The following is a 26,252-nucleotide window of genomic DNA, read 5'->3' as shown; positions in this document are numbered from 1 at the left end:
AGTGAATGGTAGGAGATGGGAGCAGCTTTTTGAACTGAAATTCTGAAGGACACGGGACGCCTTTTCAAGGAAGACTGCAATACAAAATGGCAGGTGGGGAGGGTGGTGCTCAGCGTGAGGAAGGCCGACTTTGAAGTTCCAGGTACCTGGGGTTCAAATCCTCCATAAACTAGAGGTAATAGCAATAGCGTTGTTAGGGGAACAAGTGTGATAAGTAACACACATGAAATACTCCCCACATTGTTCAGTACTGAAGATATTTTCTAAACAGCAGCGTTATTATGTTAAAGTCAATGCTATTTTTATAAAGAAAAGCTTTCTATACCCACAACCCAGAAGAAAGTTTATCCCCACTAGTCAAGGAATAACTTGAATTTCAAAGATCCTAAATCTCCAGTGACACCAGGATAGCAGAGAGCAACTTATGAGACACAGAGTATTATGACACAGTGAGGGAGGAAATGGAAAACTTTATTCTTTGGGTCATGCTCGGGGTTTCAGGGGAGGGAGGAGCCACAGGTTCCCTACTTCCAGGCTGAGGTAGAGTGGGATGCTTTCCTGCAAAGTGTCTGACCCTGTGGCCAGTGGGGGCCAGAGTCAGGGGCGGGCAACAGGGAACAGATGCCGTTTTAGACACTGGTGTGTGTGTGTTGTGTAGGCAACATAGGACTAGTGAGTCATAGGTCATCAAGGCCCCAGCTCCCTGGAAGAAAAACAAAGTGTAGTTTCTGAGGGGATCACGGGTCCAGCCAACTCTAGTTTCACTGGATCTGCCAGGTGGAGTTCTTTGCAAACAAAAATCAAAGAGCTCTCCAACGGGAGGCATTTTGCATCCTTTCTGCCGGCCACCCATCTCTTAAGAAAGATCATTTTTGTGGAAGAACAATTTATGTCAGCTATCTTGTAAGAGGCACAGGCAAATCTTTACGATTTCTCAAGAGTCATGTCACGACCCAAACAAATTAAAGTTAAGCATTACCTAGGCGTTCCTGGAAGAGGGGGCCTATGAAACAGAGCCCAGGCTGGGAGCGTGGCTCAGTGGTACAGGGCTGGCTTGACATGCCTGGGGCCCTAGGTGCTATCCCAGCCCTGAAAAAAAATCTCCCTTTTCCCTTCTCACTTCATAAAGGTCCTTGCACTTTCCCTTGGAGCTTTCCTCCTCTTGCTTTTAGGTAGCAGCCTGCTGCCCTCCCCCAGGCCAGGGTTGCTGCAAAGGCAGCCGCCAGACATGCATTTTTCTCCCTGTTCTGCTCCACGGTGCCCTAACTGGGCACTATATTATCAGATTGATGATTGACTAAGGCTGCACACCTCAACGTTAGCAAACATCTGGAAGTTTGTTTGCAGGACCGGATTTTCACTTGTCTCCAACACCTTGGGCTCATATGTTATGTCACTGTCATTGGATGCCCAAATTCAAGAGTCTGTTCTCTATTAATATATAACAAAGCCATCACAGACCTTGCAACAGGGAAATATGGTTTAAAAGGAACACAGGCACAGGGTCCTGTGTCTCCAAGTTTTGACTCTGTCATTTACCAGCAGAAGGATGGAAAAATTGTTTAACCTCCATTTCATCATCTATAAAATGGGGATAATAATGCCTATGTCATAAGAAACAATTTCTTATAGCTCTGTTGTGTTTGGAGAAAGCCTTGTTCTAGGAATGACGGTCTCTATGTGCTTACTCTCACTAGGTCATGTCTTTGAAATCTTCCCCCAGAAATTAGTTTTGAAAATAATACTAATGCATTTGAGCTCTCTATTGCACCGGTGGGCCCCAACCCACAGTGGGCCCCAACCCACAGTGGCAAATGGTGTCCATTGATAGAAAGCTGACCAGGTTTAGGGTTGCAAATAGTGTATACTGGCCTTTTCTTTTTTTAAGCACATACCACATACTTTCAGGGTGTCAAGGATTATGTAAGTGTGAGAAGTTCTGGCCTTAAATGCAGGTCTCTTGTTTTTAACTCCAACTGTACCCCATAGGCATATTTCTTAATTTTGTTAAACCTGTTTTCTTTTCTACAAAATAGAAATAATATCAAGTTCATAAGTTAAAGGCATGTGAAAGAATTTGCCTAGTATAAGCACTATCCGTGGCAAGAACATATAATTCAGTCTTAACAGACTTTCACATAAGGGTTAATGCCATGTTCTTCACAACTCCCTGACTTCATTAGTCCTTGAGGCAAGTGGGAAATAATAGCTGCCTTTTACAGTGGGAAGTAATGTAACTAAGACTGCCGGAGTGGATGGATTCAAACTCCAACAGAACTGAATTTGGGGTTCTTCACTTATTAGTTGTTACATAGTGCTAGTCTGAACTCTTTTGAGGATCTGTGTCTTAATCTGGAATAATACCTGTCCTATCTGTGTGTTTAACTATTAAGGACAGTTAATAAAAGAAGCTACAAACTGAAGTCATATACACTTTAAAGTGCTTTAATCCCTGGAGTCTATGTTTCCGGCATCCGTTTTTCTGTTGGACTGTGAGAGCCAAACATTGAAACGGCAGAGAGATGCACATCATTTCATTGACTTTCTCCAGAGGACTGTGTTACCGAAGGAATTCAGTTCGAGGGCAGGTCATTGGTCTTTTGTTTTGTTTTTATGACTCTGACATTTTGAAAAACAAGTCTAGCAAACAGGCTGGTTCTCTCTTGTTCGGTGTGGTCAGAATTCCTTCTGGGTGATGTGACCTCTAACTCATTTCTTGATACTCGTTTTAAAAACATAAACAAACCTCCTTGAGTTTTTTTCTTTCTTTTTTTAAATTAACCTTGGAAATTATGAGGTTGACCGGAAAGGGAGGGTAAGAGATAGAGTCTTACCTGGGTACAGGTGTAGGACCTATGACCCAAAGAGCTATGGGCAATGAAAGACGGAAGAAGGGAAGTTAAGTGACCCAGGTACCTAATGTGTCGTAACCTTAATGCACCTCTCAGTGCCCTAATTCTCCCAATAATGTCCAGTTTGTTTAAATTGCAGGGACGGTCCCAATAATAATTTTAGAACCTATCTTAAACTATAGATAGTAAGCTACTGTATTATGAGAATATGTGTACATTTGTGTGTAAAAATGATAGTTACATTACATTTATAATTAATGAGAAAACATTAAAAGCATTTCTAATAACATTAGGATCAAAACAAGCACATCTGTTATAGCTACGATTTGTTTAATTCTATTCGAGAAGTTCTAACCAATGGACTTTGAGATATATTAGTTCTAGCAAGGAAGAGACCCTTTTAGCATTTTATAATTGTGATCCAATTATATGCTATGCTTAGAAAAATTTTTAATGAGGAAATTATAACTTCAGACATAAATAAAAGAACTCAATTAAATGGCCATGTACAAAATATATACACAAAATTAGTAGCTTTTCCCTACTAATCTCATTAAAATACAATGATGAAACACAATAAGGCTTGTTTACCAGCTTTGTCACTACAACATCAGCTGCTTAACATAAAAGATAAAGAAATTTTAATGTGTAGTGCAGTTTTGGAAAAAGTAGAGAAATCTAATAACATTTAAGCCCTCAACCCTTATTATAATTACAGGGTGAAGAGAATCTGGGTTTTAGGGTCAGACAAACGTGGGCTTGAATGCCTGCTGTACCACTTGCTATTTATAAGATCTTAGACATGATATAATTCTACTCTAAACCTCAAGTTTTCATCTGTGAAATGGGAATGAGAGAAGCATCTACCTCCTAGGCTTGTAGTTAGAAGGTGTGTGAGTTAAGATGTGAGCAGGATTCAGAGAGGGCTTCCTGCCCTCCTACCTGGTTCCTAATCTACTTGCATTGGGGAATCCCAGAGCATTTCTTCAGTTATTATTTTTAGCAGTCATGTGTCTCTAGTGCATATGATAGAAGGCAGAAAGCAGAAGAGAGACCACATGCAAAGTGAGCAGGCAACAAACACATTATACACTGAAAAGCCGAATTTCTGGGGCTGGCTGGTAGCTCATAGATAATCAGCAACTCCAGGTGCCGATGGGCAGGAAATACTGTCCATGTTACTTCCCGCTGTCTTCGGCACCTAGAACAGTCTGTTCTATAATAGATGCTTACTAACTGTAGAGGGCATGAATGAATTGGTGAAATAGCTGGGCCCTGGAGTTGTTAAGTCATGTCATCCTGGAATCCACTCACGCTACTCTTGCTTTTCCTCTCCAGCAGATATCAGTCTCAGGAGGAGGCCTGCCCCCCGTCAGCACCTTGACGAATATCCACAGCCTCTCCCACCATAATCCCCAGCAATCTCAGAACCTCATCATGACCCCCCTGTCTGGAGTCATGGCCATTGCACAAAGTAAGTTCTGGTTTTGGTCAGAAAACATGGAGGCAGGGAGAAAATGAGTGAGAAGTGAGTTAACATGATTGTAAAAAGAGGATGGGGAGGACCATCGAAGATCCTTTGTGCACCTGTGGATTTAACTTCTTTTGTTTCCCTTCTCTCTCAACAATATTTGAATTATTTACCTTAAAGTAAGGGAAAATTTAGGGATGGATTTGAGTCTCAGTCAGTTTGCCAGCTGTGCAGACTGGTTCAATTCATTAAACCTTTATGAGGTTCAATTTCCTCATCTATAAAATGGGTTGTCAGCACCATCAAGTGAGAGTATACATAGACATGATTATAAATCTGGAGAGTATGAATATGCTTATAGTTTTTTTGTCTTGGCGTTCATTCCTATCCCTAAATATGTAGAAGATTTTCCAGCAGGTATTCTGTTTTGGTGAAGATGAGGCAAGATACAAAGGCTTCCTTCTAAAGCGGGAATTTATGGGGTAGGCAAGATTCCCTTGGCTTGTGGTGAATATACAGAGGCAGTTGGAAATTGTCCCAGTATGTTTGAGCTTTAAAAACTCGAAGGAGAGCTGGCCATGGTAGTGCTCGCCTGTAATCCCAGCACTATGGGCAGCTGGAACAGGACTGCAAGTTTGAGCTCAGTGTGTACAACCTAGCAAAACTCTGTCTCAGAGTTAAAAGATTAAAAAAGAGCTGAGGGTATAGTTCAATGTGAAGAGTCTGGACTCCATCCCCAGTACAGCAAATCATAACACAAAACAAAACTAACAAGCACTAAGCTTTTTAAGCAGATGCCTGAACACAGTGAGATACTCAAGTCCCTCAAGCTCAAGAGACTCCCATGCTGCACATGGCCCATGTCAGTCACAGATGGGCCACTTCCGGTCATGTGAAGGTTGCAAGCAGGCTGTGGCTGGAGGTGTCTTTCAGAAAGTTTTAAATGCTAATGAATATTCGGTATGTTTTGAGCTTTACTGTGACTGCTCAGGCCAAGTCACCGCGACGCTTGGAAGTAATCCTGAGATGACTTAGGAGAGATCAAAGGGTACCATAATGGCCACCTTTTCTTCAATTTTGTATTGTCCCTTTGTCCTCTTGAAGCCCCTATGTATAGTGGCCATGTTGACTGCCTCCTTGTTTTGTTCCTACATTTTGTTTTTGTTTTGTTTTCTTTTGTTTTGAGTCAAGGTCTCACTGTGCAGCTCAGGGTAGCCTCAGATTTGCAGTGATCTTCCTGCCTCTCCCTTTCAAGCACTGGGATTATAGATGTGAATTCCACACCCAGTTTCTGCAATTTTCTGTTCTTCCCTCATCTCCCCAAATCAGTTCCCACTAGGATAGGCACTCAAAATCATTTTGAAAGACAACAATGTATGTATCCTTTGAGAGTAAAACAGGGGGGGCTGGGGATTTAGCTCAGCAGCATAAGCGCCTGCCTTGTAAGCAGGCAGTCGTGAGTTCGATCCCCGATACCGATAAAAACGAAAAAAAAAAAAAAGACAAAAAGAGAGTAGAACAGGGATAGGCCGATTGGAGGCACACAAATTTATTGAATGAGTTTGTATGGCTCTTAACACATCCTCTGTATTTTTGCAGAAGGAAAATGGGGAAAAAGAAACCTTTAGAGAATTCACAAAATAAAACATTTGAGGGATATAGTGGTATGTGCTTGTAATTCCAGAACTTAGAGTAGCTGAGGCAGGAAAATTGCATGCTTAAACCCAGTTTGGGCGATTCAGCAATTTAATGAAACTTGTTTCAAAATAAAACATAAACCAGATGTGGTGGCACACACCTGTAGTCCCTGCCCTCAGGAGGCTGAGGAGGAGGATCGCCCATGGCTCAAGGCCAGTCTGGGCTGCATAATGAACTCAAGACTAACCTGATGGACACAGCGAGACCCAGTCTCAAATAAATAAATTAAATTAAATTAAAAAGGGCTGGAGATGTAGCTCAGTGTGAAGATGCTGATCCCTAGTACCACACAAAAAATTAAAAAGTAAATAAGTTATTTTAACTTACTGCCTTAGTTTTCACTAAACTCTGTGGTACTTGAACTTTGTAATCAACTTAATACCAAGGTTTGGGTCAAGAATGAGATAGGATACCTAAAACAAGCTTGCTGGTTAGGATTTAATTAACAGGCCCATGGGTAAAATACCTACTTCCTTATTTGTGCAACCAAAATGATACACAAACTGTGCCACTTACGTTCTTTCTTCCAACACCAAGCTCTGAATGACAGATACAATTACATACATCATTTTTGCATCCTATCTGAACTAAAAATTTCCCCAGGGCCATTCTAAATATTCCAACTTTGTTCTTCCTAATTTCCTCTTCTCAGATGGCTCCACCTCCTTCCTCACAACGATCTATAAGCATGTGGGCAGCACCAGCGTGTAGACTGACCTAGGAGGGTATGTGTGCTTATACACCACGGGTAGGCAGAGAATGAAGAATGGTGAGGAAAAAGCCTGGCACAGTGGCACATGGCTGTAAGCCCAGCGCTTGGGGCTGCGAAGGCAGGACAATTGCAAATTCAAGTCCTTCCTTGGCAGGTTAGCAAAATCCTGTCTCAAAATAATGAAATAAAATATAAAATAAAATAGGCTGGATATGTAACCCAGCTCAGCGTAGAGTACCCCTCAGCTGAATCCTCATTACTGAAAAAAAATTGTTGAGGATCAGCTGTGAGCTTTGCTGAGACACAGAGATCCCACTTTCGGAGTGTCCGGATGAACAGGTCTTTTCAGGAATCCTCATTTAGCTAACATGTGTTGCTGAATATATTGGCCCTGCTTCAGGACTGCAGGACTCAGGACAAATATCTCATCAGTGCCAAAATCTCATTCTCTGTGCATCTACTAGACAGCTTCCAGTAGATGTTTCTTACTCAGGAAACTGCTGAGAAAACAGAATGAAAATTTCAAGAGTCACACACCACAGGAGCTACAGTGACATCAGAGGTGCTGGAACAGAGGCATCTGAGGATCACAGACTCTGTTGAAAATAAGATTCCTAGGCCCCACCTTGAAGATTCTGACCCAATCCTTGGGTAGGGCCCAGGAATGTATATTTCTTAAGGAGGCCCCTAGATGGCTCTGAAGCTCAGGCAAGATTCAGAACTATGCCTTCAAATGTCCTCCACTCTAGTGACAGGTTAATTTGCTTTGCTGGGCAGAGATTTCCCCAAAACACAGTGGCTATGGGCTCCTGGAGAAACAGCAAACCTATGGGGCTTCCTAGGAGACCAAGACCATAAGTAGGAGGTAGAAAAGGGAAAGAGGATATCAGATATCAGGTGAATGCTGGCTGGGGAGAAGCTGAGCCTCTTGGGGGAAGTGGAAGTAGTGTTTATTCTGAGGGTGATCAAAAGATCCTACTCCCAGCCCTCACCCAGGGGAGCCAGAAGGAGGATTTTCTCCTTTTCTTTTCTCCTCTGAGGTCTTGCCTTTTAGGTTTCTGATAAGAGTATCAACCAAAGCTCTGAGTAGCAATTGTTGAGGACTTTGTGTTATCTCCATTAAGACCACACCATACCACCCCCCTGTCCTGCTCATGAAATCCTGTCCCTTTCAGGAAAGGCTCTCCAGCTGTCCCTTCCATTCCTACCTGAAATAATTTTTATGGATTTCCTTCTCCATCCCAGAAAACAAGAACTAAGGAAATTGGCTCTTCCAGAAAAGAGTTCTGATTCTCTTGTCCTCACTCTGACCCTGCCTCCGCTGTGTTTCCCCTGAGGCCCATCCGGGAACAGCTAAAGCATGAGTACCATGGGATCCAATCCTTGGAGTGCTGGCCCAGGTTCTAAAGAGGCCTCAGGATATAGACATAGTACCAAACCACAGAGATTCTCACAGCCTGGAACAGAAAGATGGCAAGATGCACTGTCACTGTCAAGGGCTGACCTATAACTTCCTCCTTCCTCCTTCCCAAACCTGGTGCTTTTGATACCCTCAGCCCTATGTAGCCAGCCCTAGCAGACATGTCCACTTCATAAAGTGACTGAGTTCCTGTGTTTTCTTCCCCTCTGCTATAATCAAGACCCTGACCTCTCTCAGGGTCTTTGCACAGTCTACTAAATTCAGGGCTTCAGGCTCCATACTTGCAGGACTATGGAAGGTGTTTTGTTTTGAATCAAGATGTGGGTCCTTGCACACTGCTGCCCTCTACTGGAAAGCCAGATCTGCACATCAGCGGACACCTGTAACTGCCCTGGCCACAGAGGCAAGCCTTTTCCAGTCTGGTGTACATGGAAAGAAAAGCAGAGTCAATTTCCCCAAGTCCCTGGTAACTTCAAGGGGCTAAGTTTGGAAAGTCACAGGATAACCTTTGGAGATGTTCAGGCTTCAGTCAGACTGATTTAAAGCCTGTCTCCATCCCACAACACACCATGGAAGTGGAGCAAATAAATGAATCTCTCCAAATCTCAAGTTTCCTGGTCTGTACAGTCACTTTTCATGTCACTCAGAGATGCCATCCACTCACCCTCCCTGTCACTGAAGCCATCCCTGATCTTCCTCTCTTGCTCCCACAGGCCTCAACACTTCCCAAGCACAGAGCGTCCCAGTCATCAACAGCGTGGCTGGCAGCCTGGCAGCCCTGCAGCCCGTCCAGTTCTCCCAGCAGCTGCACAGCCCTCACCAGCAGCCCCTCATGCAGCAGAGCCCAGGCAGCCACATGGCCCAGCAGCCCTTCATGGCTGCTGTGACTCAGCTGCAGAACTCACACAGTAAGGATGCGGCGGGAGGCAACACCCCGGTCACTTCCCTCTTTGGATTGGAACTATCTTGGAAGGCCATGGGTCTGATCATTTTCCCTGCCTCTAATCAACCAAGACAATTTCCGAAGCACACTTTCTGCGTGTTGATATTTCTACCCCCAGGATTCCCAGAGGGTGGTCTACAGGGGGGCATCTGCGGCCTTACACATAAAAGGAAGTTAGAGACAGAATGTAGGACACATGCCACATCTCCCATTCCACCACAGGGAAAGATGTCATCAATGCATCCCAAGAACTTCTCAGCAAGCCTAGATGTAGCCTTTTCTTTCTTTTAGGAAGGTACTGCGCATTGAACTGAGGGTTTTACTTATAGTAGGCAAATGCTCTACCTCCGAGATATATCTCCGATCTCTCAACTCAACCTTTTCAATCCAAAATTCCAAAAAGCCATTTCCAAATGACCAGCTTTGACCTATAATTTGTATTCTGTTTGCCTCCCTGAAATAGAAAAATCTTCTAGAGTTCCCATTCTCCCAGTTTACACATGCCAGACATCTCTAGTTGAAAACCATGAAGAGAGCTAGAAAATACCACCTGCACACCATCCTGGGTGAGGAATATCAGAGTTTCTTCCCCCTGTAGAAATTCCCCTGGATCCAGTTTCTACACCTTTCCTAAGTCTACTCCTCTCTGTCATCTATCTGTGTCATCTAGGCCACAGCCCTTGGCCTAGATGTCTGGGGAGAAAGCAAGTTCAGGGAGGAACCATTTGAAGGATGGATGGCATTCCTGCTTCAGGAATGCCAGAAAAGTGTTCCGTATGGTCCTAGACAGAATTGAAATTCAATCCTGATTTTCCAGCTAGATAGCCATTGACAAGTTACTTAAGTTACTCTGAGTCTTAGTTTCTTAATATGCTTCTAGGGTCATTATGAAAATGAAATAAAAAGAGCAGTGAACTGCATTTTATAAGCATAAACAGTTACAGTAATACAAGTGGTTATGTATTAATGGACTTTGAGAAAGATGGCAAAGAGAATTTGAGTTTCTCCCCCGGGCTGCTTCTGACATGGTTTCAGGTGTGAAGGAGAATGACCAAGTTCAGCCTTCTCTCCTTTGGTTGGGCTCAGTCCTCATTTGAGCTTGCAGAGCTGGTTTCTGAGTACCATCTCACATTCCAATCACATATTAGTGGCTTCTGAAACTCTGTCACAGCCTGTAGCAGAGTCTGGGCCCACAGGTCCCTCATTCCGCTTCTTCCCAGAGGTTGGCATATGTTCTTCTCCCTCACTTGGGCAGGTTCTCTCAGAGGCCAGGCCTATATGGGATAGTCAGAGAGTGGTTGCCAGCAACCTGTAGCCTAGCTGTAGAGAGCCCGTGGGTCCCTGGACTACAAAACAGTCAGCATCGCTACTCAAGAAGAGCAAGCTGGGACACTAGCCACTGACTGTTAGCCCCATTCCTTACCAACAGATCCTTGATAGACTCTGTTCTAAAAACAGGCTGGTCCCTCATGGCCATGCAGCCTACTGCTTTCATTGCTTGGCTACATGACAGAACTTGTATGATTTTTCTGGATAGCTATTAAGAGTTAAAAGTGCCAAATGTCACAGACAAGTACTAAGCAACTACAATTCAAGTTACATGCTCTTAGAGGTTTTATTTAGATCTAGTTTCCTTTTGTTTATCCTTCATATTTCCATGTTCCAAAGCTATGACATCATCCCAGTGCAAACTGGAATAGCCCAGAATTATCCAATCAATTACACAAATGTCTAATTATAGCTGTTAATCAGTCTACAACTCTGGCAGGAGCTCCAGTGTTTGAGTCATGGTAGAAGCAGTAAGCCTGAGGTTGGCCCAGATACTTGATGCTGGCCAACCGCTTAGAGTATTTGCTTCCTTCAATCTCAGGTTCACTGCCTATGCCTAAGGGACATTTGTTGATGCCCAGGTACCTAATATTTTATTGACAATCAGGCCACAGAAATGTTCCCAAATATTCTATATATATACAATAAAGTATGTATTGGGAACTGTGCAAAGCTTGGTAAAGGTATTTAAACATGATGCACTTCTCAAACTAGACTCATGTAAAAAAAAAAAAAACATGATGCACTTGGTAAAATGCAGTTTAAACATGGTATTTCCCAACACCACAATGGATATCACCCTATTTTTCAGACAAACTGAGATTAAGTAACTTGAGTAAGGAGCTAGGATTTTATCCCCTACCCTCTTTTATCTACACAGGACAGGGGAGCTGTGGTGTGGGATGGGGGAGCTGTAGCTGTTGTATGTGTACCTTGATTTTGTCTTCCCTCTTCCTCTCCAGTGTACACACACAAGCAGGAACCCCCCCAGTATTCGCACACCTCCCGGTTTCCTTCTGCAATGGTGGTCACAGACACCAGCAGCATCAGTACACTCACCAACATGTCTTCCAGTAAACAGGTAATGTCGGCAGGACTGGCCGCGGGGCTGGGGGATGGCCTAAGACCACAGCTGTGCCTGCGGTGTGGCTGGTGTGGGCTCAGACTTTTTTTAGTCCCTTCGAAGCTGCCTTCTGAGGCTAGGGGCTGGGGATTTAGCTCAGCGGCGTAAGCGCCTGCCTTGCAAACAGGCAGTCGTGAGTTCAATCCCTGATACCGATAAAAAGGAAAAAGACAAAAAATAATAATAATAAAAAATAAATAAAGATTAATTTTAAGGAGAAAAAAACCAAGCAAAATTTCAAAACAAGATAATAGGAGGGTAGCAACAGTTAATACATTGCTTATTGTTATCTTTAGTGACTCAGATTAAAAGATATCAGCATTTAATTGTCCAAACAATATCACACAACCTTTCATTTCGATGAACTGAGAGAAATTAGCAGTATAAATATATTTTATATAGCTATATTCATATTTACTTTTTTTTACTTTTCCTTTCCTGCTTTTCTCCATTCCCCCATCCTAGTTTCTCTTTCCTTTTGAAACCTCTTCCCATTTTACAATATCTGTTGTGTATTTTGGATCTTATTTACTCTTTCAGCATTTCACACTAGGGAGACAATACAATGTGTACACATGTGTATCTGGTTTATTTCACTTATGAGTATGATCTCAAGTTGTATCCATTTACCAGTTTATCTTCCTTTATGGCTGAGTAGTACTCTGTTGTACAAAAAGACCACATCTTTTTTATCCATTCCTCAGTTGATGGGCATCTGTGTTGTTTCCAAGGTCTAGCTATTACAAATTATGCTGCCATAAACATGGGTGCATGAATATCACTGTGGTGTTTTTAATTCTTCTGAGAAGATACCCAGAAGGGGAATAGCTGGGTCAAATGGGACCTCCAACCCTAGTTTTCTGAGGAATCTCCACACTGATTTCTACAATGGTCGTACACTCCCACCAACAGTAGAAAAGGGTTCCTTTTTCCCCATATCACCTCCAGCATTTGTTATCGGTTGATTTCTTGATATAGCCATTCTTCCTAGTAGGAAGTAAAATCTCAGTATTGTCTTAATTTACATTTCTCAAATGATCAGTGATGTTGAACATTTTTTCATATATTTATTCACTGTTTGTATTTCTTCATCTGAGAAGTATCTATTCACCTCAGATGCCCATTTTGGGCCTGAGTCTTTAAATTTGGGAGGTCTGATTTTTTTTTTAAGTTCTTTATATGTTCTCAAGGGCCCAGGATTTAGCTCAGCCCAAGTGCTTGCCTGGTGAGCACGAGGTTGTGAGTTTGATCCCCAGTACCAAAAAAAAAATAATTAATCTTTGTCTGAGGAACAGCTGGCAAACATTTTTTCCCACATTGTGGTTTGTCTCTTGACTGTCTTGATGGTTTGTCTTGCTATGCAAAATCTTTTCAATAGAAGTGAGATCCCAGTTGCTGATTCTTTGTGATAGTTCCTGTGAAATTCAGGAATTTGTTCAAAAAGTCTTCGCCTACACCAATGTCTTCAAGGGTTTACCCTATTCTATCTTCCAGAGATTTAATGTTTCTGTTTTAATATTTAGCTCCTTGATTCATTTCAAATTTATCTCAATGCATGGTGAAAGATATGGAGCCAATCTTCATCTTTGGCATGTGCAGGGGCAGTTTTTCTAGCGCCATTTAGTAAATAGGCTATCTTGCCTCCAATGAATGTGTTTGGCACCTTTGTCAGAGATAAGGTCGCTTAGTATGCTTGAAGTTGTTTCTGCATTTTCTAATCTGTTCCACTGATCTTTGGGTCTGGTGTGTGTGTGTGTGTGTGTGTGTGTTCCCAGTACCGTGCTGTTTTATGACAGTAGCTTTATAGTGTAATTTCAAGTCAGGGATTGTGATCCCTCTGTCTTGCCTTTGTTGCCCAGAATTGCCTTTGCTCTTTTAAGTCTCTTCTACTCCCAGATGTTTTCTCTGATTCTGTGAGAGAGGCTTTTGGGATTTTCACTGGAATTTTATTAAATCTGTAGAACCGTTTGGAAGTATGGTCATTTTCACTACATTGGTTCTTCCTACTCAAGAACAAGAGATGGCTTTCCATTTTCAGCTATCTTCTTCATTCTCCTTTTTCAGAGCACTGTAGTTTTCAACATAGAGGTCTTTTACATCCTTCATTAGATTGATTTCTAGGTAGTTCATTTTGCGGGGGATGTTACTGAGAAAGGTGTTACTTCCCTAATTTCTTTCACAATGAACTTGTTGTGTACAAGAAGACTATTGATTTTTTAGTATTGATTTTGTATCCAGCTATACTAATAATTATTTTAAATCTAGCAATTTTTTTGGTGGAGTTTTGGGGTCTTCTATGCAGATTATCATGTCATTTGCAAATAATGATAATTTAACTCCTTCCTTTCTTATCATTATTCTTTCTTTCTTTTGCCTAATTGCTCTGGTTAAAGTTTCCAGGACTACATTGAATAAGAAATATAACAGTGGACATCCTTGTCTTGTTCCTGATTTTAGAGAGAAAGCTTTCAGTTTTTTTATACATTTAATATGGTATTGACTGTTGATTTCTCATAGATAGCTTTTATCAGATTGAGATAAGGACTATCAATTCTAGTTTTCTGTAGGGATTTTTATCATGAATAGGTGCCAGACCTTGTCAAAAGTTTTTTCTGCATCTGTTGAGATGATCATATGATTTTTGTCCTTGGCTCTGTTAATATGGTGTATTACATTTATGGATTTACATATGTTGAATCATATCTGCATCCCTGAGATGAATCCTACTTGGTCAGGGTGTATAACCTTCTTGATGATTTGCTGCATTCTGTTTGCCAGTGTCTTACTGAGAAATTTTGCTTCTATGTTCACTAGTGAGATTGGCCTGTAATTCTCTTGCTTAGTTGGATCTTTCTCTGGTTTTGGTATTAGGGTAATGCTTAATTTCAGGAATGAATTTGGGAGCATTGCTTCCCTTTCAATTTCATTAAAGAGTTTGAGAAGTAGTAGTGTTAGGTCTTTTCTAAATTTCTTGTGGAATTCAGCAGTGAATCTGTCAGGGCCTGGGCATCTCTTTGTTCATAGGCTTTTAATTACATCTTCAATTTCATTGATTGATATATATTTATTATTTTTATATTCTTTTGATTAAGCTTTGTTAATTCAGATGTCCATTTTGTCTGCATTTTCTATCATAATACAAGTTTTTAAAGTACAATAGATGATTTTCTGGATTTCTTCAAGGTTCATTGTAATTTCATCCTTTTCATTCTTAATTGCATGGATTTGAGTCTTTTCTTTCATTTTTTTAGATAAGATTGGCTATGAGTTTCTTTTTTTTGGCTATGAGTTTCTTAAGGCAGTACATGGTCTATTTTGGAGAGTGTTCTATGGGCAGCTGAGAAGAATGTGTATTCTGATATTATGGGGTACACTCTGTAGACATCTACTAAGTCCATTTGTTCAAAAGTTTGGTTCAGTTTTAATATTTCATTGTTGATTTTTTTGTTGAGTTGATGTGTCTTTTTGTGACAGTGGGGTATTGAGATTCCCACAGTATAATTGTATTAGTGCTTATTTGTTTTACATGCATATTAATATTTGTTTTATATAGTTGGGTGCACTGGTATTCGTTGCTTATATATTTATGATTGTTATCTGTTCCTCTTGGATTTTACCCCTTACAAGGATGTAATGACCTTCTTTATCTCTCTAATCAATCTTGGCTTGAAATTCACTTTGTCTGCAAATTGAATAGCTACCTCTGCTTTTTTCTGGATTCCTGTTGCATGGAATATTGTTTTCTATTCTTTGACTTCCAGTTCATGAATTTCTTTTTGAATTAAATGTGTTTCTTGTATGCAGCATATGGTTGTATCTTGCTTCTTGATACATTCTGCCAAGCTGTGTCTTTCAACTAAGCCCATTATCATTGATGGTTATAACATATGTATTGACTTATATCCTTGTCATGTTATGTTTCTGTTGAATGCCCTCTTTTTATCCCCTCCCTTTGTTTATTTGTTTGTCTCACCCAGTGGATTCCTTTTTGTTAGCATTCCTGGAGCTGTAGTCCTTGTTATCTCCTATTAGAATATCCTTTAAAACATTTGGAGTGCTGGTTTTGTGGTCATAAATTTCCTCAGATGTTCTTTGTCCTGGAAGTATCTTATTTCTCCACCCATTTTGAAAGATAGTTTTGAAAGGTACATCAATCTGGGTTGAAGGTTGTTTTCCTTTTGAACTTGAATCCTTCACACCAAGCTGTCCTTGACTTGATGGTTTGTGCTGAAGAGTCAGCTGCAATTCTGATGGACTTTCCTTTATAGGTGATTTGTTTCTATTTCCTAGCAGCTTTTAAGATTCTATTTTGGTGTTGAACTTCTGGAATTTTTTTTTTTTTTTTGTACTGGGGATTGAATGCATGACCTTGCACTTGCCAGGCAGGCACTTATACCTCTGAGCTAAATCCCCAGCCACTTCTGGAATCTTTGACTATGATATGCCTGGTCATGGTTAATTGGGGTTCTCGATGCCTCACTTATCTTATTGCAAATTCTTTTTCTCTATCAGAAAAGATTTTGCCATGATGTCTGTAAACAGTTTTTTAAAAAATATATTGTTTTTTACTATTTCCTGCTTTTTTCATCGACTCCAGTCAATTTTAAGTTATTCTTTTTTGTGTCATCCAGCAGCTGCTGGATTGATTTCTCATAGTCCCTTGCTATTTTTTTTAAGAAATCTTCCTTTTCATCATTGCTAGCTGCAAACCTGTCTTCTATATCTGATATCCTATACTCACATTGGCTTAATCTGCTGTGAATACTGTCAATGAATCTGCCTTACGGATTTCATTTCTTTTCTATGCTGAGCATTTATGGCTTCCATAATTTTGTTAAACTTGTCTATTTTGTTGTTTGTATCTGCGTTAGCACCACTAAGCATAGTCTTCATTGTACACACCATTTCTGTAGTTATTTGAGAAATTATTTCTGATTTGATTTTGTCCAGAGCCTCATTTAATTGCTTTGTTGTTACCACTTTGGAGAGGCCAGGTGGCCTTGCCTTTGGTGAATTGGATGTCTAGGGTTGCGTCTTGATTAAGTTTCTTCTCATTTTCTTTTCCTTTCTTTTAGTTTAATTCCTGGGGTGATGCTTGTAAGATTCCTATGGTGAGTTGCTTTATTGGTACTTTTAAGGTCCCCAGGTAATGGCTACTTCTCTGAGGTATCTTCCAAGTGTAGCTGATTTTGGGTTTGAGTATGCTGGAAAATCTTACCTCTTCAGTTTGTTGGAGATGAGAAGTCAGTGCTTGTTTGGGCCAGTCCTTGGTTCTCTGGCACTGTGCCACAGTATTCTCTGTGACCTTTTGTCAATCTCGGGCATAGAACAGCAGGAAAAATAGCTGTTTAGAACAATGATGTCACTTTTGGTACCATTAGCATCAAACACAGCCTAGAAAGTGATAAACTGAACTAACCATTAACTTGCCAATTTTAACCATATAAACTAGATTTGTGGTTATATAATAAAGCCAAAAACAAACCAGAAAATTATACGCTGTGTACAAATCCTTAATATGTCAGTTTTGCCTTCAGGGGTTAAACCTTAAAATGGGTAAAAAGGAAAGCAGAGGTGGAAGAAGAGATTAGAAGTAAGGTTGAAGGACAAAGGGGAATCGCTAACTTTAGGAAACTGGTGCAGAAGACTGAAGGGAAAGAGAGAAGGAAGAGATTAAAAATAAAAAACAAAACAGAACAGAGCCACAACCACAAAGAGGCTAGAACCCATGTTCACACTCATAAAAAACATCAAATAATGAAGGAGAAAAAAACAAAAATAAAATCAAACCACCACCCCAACAACAACAAACGAGAAAGAGAGAGAGAGAGAGAGAGAGAGAGAGAGGAAAAAAGACAAGAGAAAAGTCCACCTCCAGATTTGTCTCTATTGGCACTGATAGACAATGTGTGAAGACAGAGTCCCAATCCATGCCAACCTCTCCCAGCAAGCCAGCAGTAGTTTTTTGGCAGAGTAGTGGGTAATCTCAGAAAGCCTGCATTTTCTGGCCGAGAGCAGACTCGTTAGGCCTGTAGCCACCAACACAGCTTCCTCAGGCCTGGATGGAGCTGGCAGTAACTCTGAGTTCTGAGTTCTGCCAGCCCCTCTCCCAGATGGCTCCCAGCCAATCTCCCTCACACATGGGAGGACTGAGCCCTCAGCACTCTCTGCCAGTTAGTGCAGTCCTTTGTGTCTGCCTCTGTCTTCCGTTGCTGCATCTTTCTCTGGAGGCCTTTGATGTTGCTGCTGTCACCGTCACCATAGCTTTGAACCATTCCTCTTGTGCAGTGAGTCCCGTCTCAGGAAGAGATGCTGTCAGCTCCCTTCTTCTTCACTCGTTTCTCTCTTCACTCCCTCCATGGGCTTCAATTCACACTCAGATTCCTCCTGGGTCCAGGGGACCCACTTCCCTCCTTTCTGTCCTCCTCAAGTTGCTATATTACAGCATCTACACAGTGACTCTCCAACAGGCTTTCTCTGCTGCTTAGCACTCCACCAACTTGACACCACCCTCCTTTTTCTTTCTTTCTTTCTTTTTTGCTTTCTTTTCTTTTCTTTTCTTTATTTGCTTTCTTTCTCCTTTTTTTCCAGGAATGGAACTCACGACCTCAAGCTTGCCAGGCATATGTTGTGCCACTGAGCTATATCCCCAGTCCCCTCCTTTAGTTTCTTACTAAAAGAATCTCTGAGGTCATATGACAGAGAAGATGGATCACAGGCCAAAGGGACTTATTGCTCCTGGTTTCCCCAGTCATCAAGTACTGAAGCCTGAGAAGTCTCTGGAGAATGGATGACACAGAGCTGTTAGGCACTAAGATTGAATATTCCCCCATGGGTTGATTAATGATCCATGGAAAGGGTATTTTCAGGAAGGGCTCAAGAGGTCACACCATCTGTTGAGTTTTCATGCTTTGCAAAAGTGGTCATTGCACAAAGTGAGTGGTGAGTCCTGAGGCTTCCTGAGGTTGATTCTCTCAGTCCCAGGACCCCTGCCAGGCCCAGATGCTGTATACTTCAAGGGTTGACCCAATTATGCCAACCCATGGGGACTTCCCAGCAGACATCATGGCCTTTGCAAGGGTCTAATTCACTTGACATTTTATCAAGAAACTTAAAATCATCTTCCTGATGTTCTAAAAGTGGGGGATCTAGAGGTTTAGTCATGGTTTCACTTGATAAATAATTCCCACCTCCTCGTCTAGACAATGGACTAGTAAACACAAGCAACCAGCAGCAGAGCTCATTGGTGCAGCCACACAGCTGCACTGTCATGGGACAGCAAGAGAAACAGAACAAGATGTTTGAACATGGATGACAGCTCCTGAATAACACAATAAGACCTTTTAGTAGCTGGGGTCTGTGCAGTGTGAGAACTGTTTGACCTTTATTGATTACTAGATAAGGAGACAACCTTGAACTTCATGTCAGAGGTGCTCAGCAGAACTTGATCTTATTAATGGTCTTTTTTTCATCTGAGCACTGAAAATCACAGCTCATCCATTGCCATGTGCTTCAGCGCAGACTTACTCATGGGTTCAGGGGTCTTTCTTTTTATAGCCCCATCTTCTTCTGCCTCCAGTCTAGCAGCGCAGTGAGGCAAGTAGGTTCTAGTCCCATTATTCTCCTGGTGATCCTGACCTCCAGCGCCTTCATTTGTTCCTCTTTATGGCAGTACTTGTAACGTCTCCTTGTTGTGAGGATTTGGTAAAGTGACATAGATTAAGTACCTGGCCCATCTTGGATGCTGAAATGTACACAGCCTGGGCAATTGGACTCTGGTGTTGGGGGTGGAAGGAGAGGTGTGTGGGACCTGCTTTGCCACACTTCTCTCACCCAATAGAAGATTAAAAGACAACCCCCTGTTGCCCTGCCCTTCAACTCCCATGCCATTTCCCAGTCTTTGTAGTGAGCAGGGAAAACATTTATCTGTGCTCACAAATCTCAATCAGTGGGGCAGCCAGGCGCAGCAACCTCCTTGGGAATACCTTCCGCTTTGAAAGTTTTTATCAATCCATCTGCCGCTTGGTCAGCCCTAGACAGGACCATGATTAATTATTCCTGTCTTTCCCAAGTTGACTTTGATGCTTGCCTGTTGAAATGAGTCTCTGGATGCAGGAAATGGCCTCTTAATCAAAATACTTCAAGATGCTCTCTGAGACTCTGCCTCTACTCTCCAAATGGCTTCTCTCCTCCATTGGACAGAGTGGTCACTCGACCTTGAAGCTGCATGAGCAGCTTTCTTCATCTACTGTGAAGTTGTCTGTATCACTAGACATTTCAGGAGTCTTGTAATGATGGGCAATCATTTCTGCAATGATGGAGATGACCATTGCACTTAGGAAGGATTAAAAAAAACATAGCATTTTATAGTTTTGTTATCTCATCATTTTCTTTTTATTGCAGTCTTCTAAATACAAAGAAATAAACTGAAGCTCGGAGATAGAGCTTGACCTCCAGACTTTTATCTTTGACTCTGAATATGGCTTCTTTCCATTTAAACAACACTTACCCTCCAATATCCATGTTAAATTCTCATGGCAATTGTTCTTGCTCTTATCATCTTTAATGCTTAAATTAAATTACTAAACCATATGCTAACTTCCAGTCAGAAAATTTTCTTTCTGTGAACTAAACAAGAAAAAGGAATGGAAAAAGCAGAATGGAATAGAATGAAAGTGAAGGTATCCCTTCCTGACCATAGAAGGTACCCAAGGTAAAGACAGTTTATAAAAACTCTGTTCCTAAGGCAAGGAGTCACAGGCATTCCCAAAGAACCCTGGTGGCAATTATCCTTTTTGTTTGTTGAAAGTAGTATTGTTTTCCAAAGGGGATTTCAAAAGCATTACTAGATAGCAGGGGCATATGGAGTGAAGGGAGAGAAGGATTCTTTGTTCAGATGTATTGGGGGAACTGATAGATTATTAATAAAGTTAAACACTGCTGGGAAGGACTCTCAGAACATTTCATGTACAGATGTGCACATTCATCAAACTAGGTAATTAGTGTGCATCATGATTGGGTCAGGGGAGCATGGCTGAGCAGGGGTGCTTTAGAAACACTGTACAGTGGCAGGAAGGAAGCACTGGAAGATCTTCCCTGCTTCATCCACCTCTGAGATTGGCAGTTCATTCCCCACTGTGAGACTCATCCATAATGGAGGGAAATTTGTATCCCCATCTCTCTATATGTAGTGTGCCCAACAGAGTGCCCAGGAGACAGTCAAGTGCTCAAAGTGGGAGCTGTCACCCTCTTTCTTCTCCTGTCTTCTGTCTTTCCTTCTGCTTCTGTCTTTCATTACTATTTAAGTCAGTGCTTAGTCTATGTGTGGTCAAAGGAAGACCTGACAGTAACATTTCTCAAGATTAGGACCATTTTTATAGCACATCCCACCTTGTGGGTCTAGGCTTCAGATCCCTGTTTTCTATTCTGCTGGCATAAAGCATCCTCTCAGCAACTCTTGAGAAAATAGTAAGTAGTTCAGGGGCCACTCAAAACACCTAAATCCTCTGTGTTTAGCTCATTGCCTCGCTATGGTAAATATTCAGTTAATATGGATGAATAGATGAGTGGGTGGGTGGATGGATGGATGGATTGAGAACTAGCATTTTTTTTAGTATCTTTCATTTTTTATATTTTATATTTTATTTGCCTGGCTAACCCTTCCACTCATTCTGCAAGGTGGATATTTTTATAACTGATTACAGAACAGAAACGTCCGTTTTTAAGATGGGGCAGGACCTGGACAAGTTTATATGGCTGATAAATTCTAAAGCTGGTCTTCCAGGCTTTAGTCTTCTCACTTCAAATACATTAAACAACAGTCATCTTCCAGTATCCATTTTTAAGCACCCATAGTAAGACTCAAGGTTATGCAGCAATAAACCAGAAATGAACTTGAATCTACCTGATCGCAGTACTTCCTGTTGTCAAGATAGACATGTGTGCCCCAAGGGCTCTAGGAATCTTATTTCAGGAACCCCAGGCTTTCCTGAATCCTTCTGGAGCTACCACAGTCAGCTCTTTCCACAGCATATGCCTCTCCTTCCTCCCCAACTCTTGGCTGCTGGTGGCTTATTTTCTGGGTGGATTTGTGCCTGGCTCCGCACAGCAATGCTCCACCAGTCTAGAAATAAGACTGCAAAAGCACTGACCCTGGTTAGAACAAGTTTGGGCAGGTTATAAACCAACTTTCTCTACCCACTGCTTCACTTCCTAGTTTATACGGAGGTCAAGAGAGGCCCCCACAGAGTCTCTAATCAGAGGCTCTAACACAAAGGAAGTGGGTGAACTCATCATAAATCCCCAGCTGCTGCACCCTCCTCCTGGTGTTCTTCACTGGTGATGAGGCAGAATGCTCGATGGTTAAGAGCTCTCACCTGGGAGGGAAGCACATCCACACTCATCATTCTGCCACTTTCTACTGGTGTGACCTCAAGGAAATATGTCAGCCTCTCTGGGCCTCAGTTTCTTCATCTGTAAAATGAGGATAATGATAGCCCTTTTGTAGGTTTACAAAAAGAACTAATTGTAAAGAACACTTGTGTCACTCAATGCCTGGCCCAAAAGAAATACGCAGCCCATGGGAGCTGGGTCACACTTGGCTTCTCTCACTGTCAACAAGTTTCTCTAGAACTTGGTTTTTAAATGGCAAAAGGCATTTATTTTCCCTGTCTCCCCATCCTAAAGGTAGGAATTGATCCTATGTAGCATTTAAGGACACAAAACTACTGGTATAAAATCCTATGCAAATTACTTTTGTACTCCCCTCATTTGTAAAATTGAAATTATATGATGATGCTGGTGGTGGTGGTGGTGGTGGTGGTGGTGATGATGATGTAGATGATGATAATGAATGTGTGTGATACTGGGATGAACTACATCTTGCAGCCTTTTCTTAAATTTTATTTTAAGACAAAGTCTTGTTACGTTGCTATTATGGCTTGTGTCCAAATGACCCCCCCAAAGCCTCAAGCAGTTATAGTTTTTTGGGAAGTAGCTGAATCCAGAGTTTGTGACTGATTCATGGTTCAATACTAGGATTACAGGTACTGTGATTAAGGGTATATGACTGCTGTATCAGTCCACTGATTGTATTAGCACTGCCCTAACCCCACCAGTCTGAATAAGATAAAAGGAGCAGAAAGACGCTTGTTTCCCCTCTCTTGTTTGTCGCTTTTGCTGTCTTGTTCTGCCGTAAGTGTTGCCCCTCTGCCATGTGCCACCCTGCCTTGAAGCTAGCCAATTACAGACTGAAACTTCTACAAACCATGAGCTAAATAAATCTTTCCAACTTTATCTTTGGGGTTCAGAGGAGCCTCTCCTAATTCCCCTTAAGTTATTCTCTTTTCCCTCAAGTCACTTTAACTTCCTACCACTGCTTATTTTTCTACAGAGTATTCATCACCTGAAAGTTGATTATATAGGTATTCGTGAATATTTGTTTACTTGTTTGCTGTTCAAAACTCACTAGAATGTATAGTTCTTGTTCATAGCTGTATTCCCTGGGCCTAGAAAATATAAACATATGAATGCCAACTCCCTACTTCAAAGGGATGATGGAAGAATTAAGTGAAATAATGTGTACAAAGCCCTGATGCCTGTGCCTGGCATACATAGGAGTTCAATACATGCCAGTGATTACGATTATGTAACACATTCTCTCAGGCTGGGGGCTACTGCTGCAATACCTTTCATATGGAAGGTCACCCAAGGACCCTCTGGGCCACACCCTCATGGGGCTAGGTGTGCTGGGCCTCTAGCTCTAAGGGACCACAGTGCATCTCTTATCAGATGTTTGTGTTTAGACTCTGAAGGGGGCAAATAACTCTAGTTCTTTTGACAACATTTAAGGCTCTGCCACCATTTTATTATGTGAGCAAACATTTGATAGCTGGGAAGCCCATCCCTAATGACAGGTCATAGAATCTCACTGGCGTCTCCTTATCTTCCCTTCTTGTTTGCTCTTCTATTGAAACCTGCAAGGTCAGAAGCCGTTTTCTCCCTCCTCGACCTGAAATCTGAAAATTAGAGAAAGACTGATAGTGAGAAATAAAAGAGACTGGAGAGTAGAGGTAGGTGGAGGGAAGAAGAAGAGGCAAAGGGTATCAGAGGATCCTGACCAAACCCACAAGAATGTAGAAGGGTCAGAAACCTGTCTCCTCACTGAATTCATGGCTCAGGCCTGTTCTTACAAGCCCTCAAGAGCAACATGGACAGAGGAACTTCTGTAAGCCAGTGTTACAATCAGAGAACTCTACATGTATTGACCCATCTAATCCCACAGCTTCCATTTGATAGAGGAAGTAACTGAGACACAGAGAGAGCAACTTGGTCAAGAGCACAAGACTAAGGAGAAGATTTTTAACCTTGGGATAAGTAGAACAAGAACAGTAGGAAGAAAAGAACAGTAGAAAAAAAAGTACTGCGAGAGTACCCAGCAAGGGTTTGATCTCTGGCTCTCCACACTCTCCTAGTTCGGAAATCAGCTCACTTTAACCCTTGTAAAATGGACATAATGGTAACATCAGGGGTTAAGGTTGGGAAGGTTGGTGAATAAGATAATAATGCAGGAGTAGGCTGTGGCAGGGTTGGTGTGTGTGTGTGTGTGTGTGTGTGTGTGTGTGTGTGTGTGTTTGCAGCAGAATCTTTAGAAAACCAAGAACTAAGCCAAAATGCAGAACCTAGATGTTAACAAAAGTGAAAAGGAAAGGACAGAGGGGAACCGAAAGGGATCCCACCTCAAAGGAAAAAGTCGAGTAATAATGTTTCAGAGCAGTTAAGATGAACGAGGGCCTGGAAGCTCAGGCTACCCCACACAGATTGAGAGACTCCCCTCAGAAGGCGCTCCAGCCACTCGGGGGTTTTCAGAGTCTACGGTCCCTGGATCTTTTTCCTAGTTCTCTGAGATCCTTGTCATAATGGTAATGAGAAAGCATTTTGTAGTTGACAAGGCTCCCTCCCTGCTGGAAAAATTTGAGCAGAGACCATTTTCTCACATGCTTTGTAGCCCTATCACTCTGAGTAGATGAGCAGCATCAGCACAGCCCAGGAAATTTCTAAGAAGTGCAGATTTTTAGGTCCTCCCCAGACCTAAGAAACAGAATTGAACTTTCCTATGAGGATCACTGTAAGTGGTAGGACCATTAGAGTTTGGAAGGCATTGGTCTAGGGCACCCCTGGTCTTAGGGATCTTTGGAAGAGACCCTTAATTCCACAAGAGACAAGAACTTCTCCACCCCTTTGCAACCATAAGAAGTTCCCAAGTACCATACTCACTGGAAGAGGAGTACACCTTCAGGGTTCAGGTCAGCAAGTTAGAACTATTTTCAGGCCCCTAGCAACTCATTTCTCTCTTCCAAAGTGGCCAGGAAAGCCAGCTCCCAGGTTTTCCCAAGGTTACAGGTGCTTTTGGACCAACATGCAGAGCTGAGCAGCCATCAAGACTAGCTGAGTTAGGTGTCAGCTCCCTTGCAGAAGCTGAAATAAAGACTCATGTTCCTGTCCAGTGCACACAGCTGAGCTTTCTGCCCCTCTCTTTCTCTCTGCAGTGTCCATTGCAAGCCTGGTGATGTCCACATATCACTTACTCTGTGCACAGCAACGAGGACTCTATTTTCCACACCATCACCCTCTGGGCAGCTGTCACGGAAAAGCCCAGTGAACTGACAAACACCTGTGAGAGGTCTCGGTTACCTGACATCCTGGTGGCAACTCAGACAATCCACTCTTAAGAGACACAGCCTGAAGCCCAGCTTCCCTTCTATACAGTATTGTCACGACGCCTCTCCTGAGTCAGGGGCTCCTATTTGTCCTGGAGGTGGGCACCATGAAACTGCACAAGAGGAAGAGAACGCGGTAGAGTCTACCTTACGATCCTTCATCGAACAAACTGATGCAAAAACTTGAATCTGTTACTGAAACAAAATGAGGAGGACATGTGCTACTGAACTGAGCCAAACATGCTATAAATATCAACAGACTCCCTCTCCCCAACCCTATCCCAAATGATCTCACAATTTCTTTTAAAGAAGTAAATCTGTCCAATGGCTGTAAACTATAAACTGCTGTAATTAAGTGCAATTTCCCCTCTACATTAATCTTCCCCTGTCCTGTATATATAATACTAAAGCATCTATTAGTTTTCTTTGTAAAGGTCGAAGTTGAAATTTCAAAAGTGATCCCCTCCTCCTTTTCCCCAAGTGAGAATTGAAGCCCCTCACTCCTTCCTTGGACCTGGACACACATAAGGACAGCATACATTGGACTGACTGCCAGCTAGCTCCAGACTCCTGATGTTGAGACACCTCTGGATACCTAGAAGGGTAGAACGGAGCATCAGAATGACATCCTAGTTTCCTGTGGGAATAACAGTTCAGCCAGTGCACCCATAAGAAATCGTGGGGCAATGACACTGGCTGACAGCCAAAGACACAGTGACCATCTCAGGAAGCCTCCCATTAAAACTGTTTATTTTATCACTGCCAAGAGTCTCATATTTCTGTTTCTGACATCTCCCCACCCAAGAACCCCTGGCCTAGTCTCCTTGAGACTTCCCACTTACTAGGGTCACAATGGGTGTCCTCTGGAGTGTGGAAGGTGGGTGGCCTTCACTTGCCATCACATTCTGAGTCTTCAGGCTAACCCTCCTGCTACCTGAGTAAGGAAGAACTAATTCCCCAAGGCAGACTCCACAAGCCTACAGCTA

General features: G+C 42.1%; 1 protein-coding gene across 7 annotated transcripts in view; it reads left to right on the top strand.

The window, feature by feature from the left end:
* The window catches only part of Hnf1b (HNF1 homeobox B), a 56,908-nt gene extending 30,880 nt beyond the window's left edge, over positions 1-26,028 (top strand). For 3 of the 7 annotated variants that reach the window (XM_013152264.2, XM_013152262.3, XM_013152268.2), the window contains exons 6-9: positions 4,191-4,326; positions 8,867-9,061; positions 11,388-11,506; positions 25,096-26,028. In XM_013152264.2, coding sequence (XP_013007718.1) covers positions 4,191-4,326; positions 8,867-9,061; positions 11,388-11,506; positions 25,096-25,116 — 471 coding nt within the window. In that variant the 3' untranslated portion in view covers positions 25,117-26,028. The remainder of the gene's footprint in view (positions 1-4,190; positions 4,327-8,866; positions 9,062-11,387; positions 11,507-25,095) is intronic. The other 4 variants (XM_013152265.3, XM_013152263.3, XM_063250924.1 and 1 more) reach the window with 3 other exon arrangements.
* The last annotated feature ends 224 nt before the right edge of the window (positions 26,029-26,252 follow it).

Source organism: Cavia porcellus, unplaced genomic scaffold (assembly GCF_034190915.1).
Source record: "Cavia porcellus strain 051 isolate PalLab524CR breed Dunkin Hartley unplaced genomic scaffold, mCavPor4.1 scaffold_6, whole genome shotgun sequence".
Lineage (NCBI taxonomy): Eukaryota > Metazoa > Chordata > Mammalia > Rodentia > Caviidae > Cavia > Cavia porcellus.
This window is presented reverse-complemented; position numbering and strand designations above follow the sequence as displayed.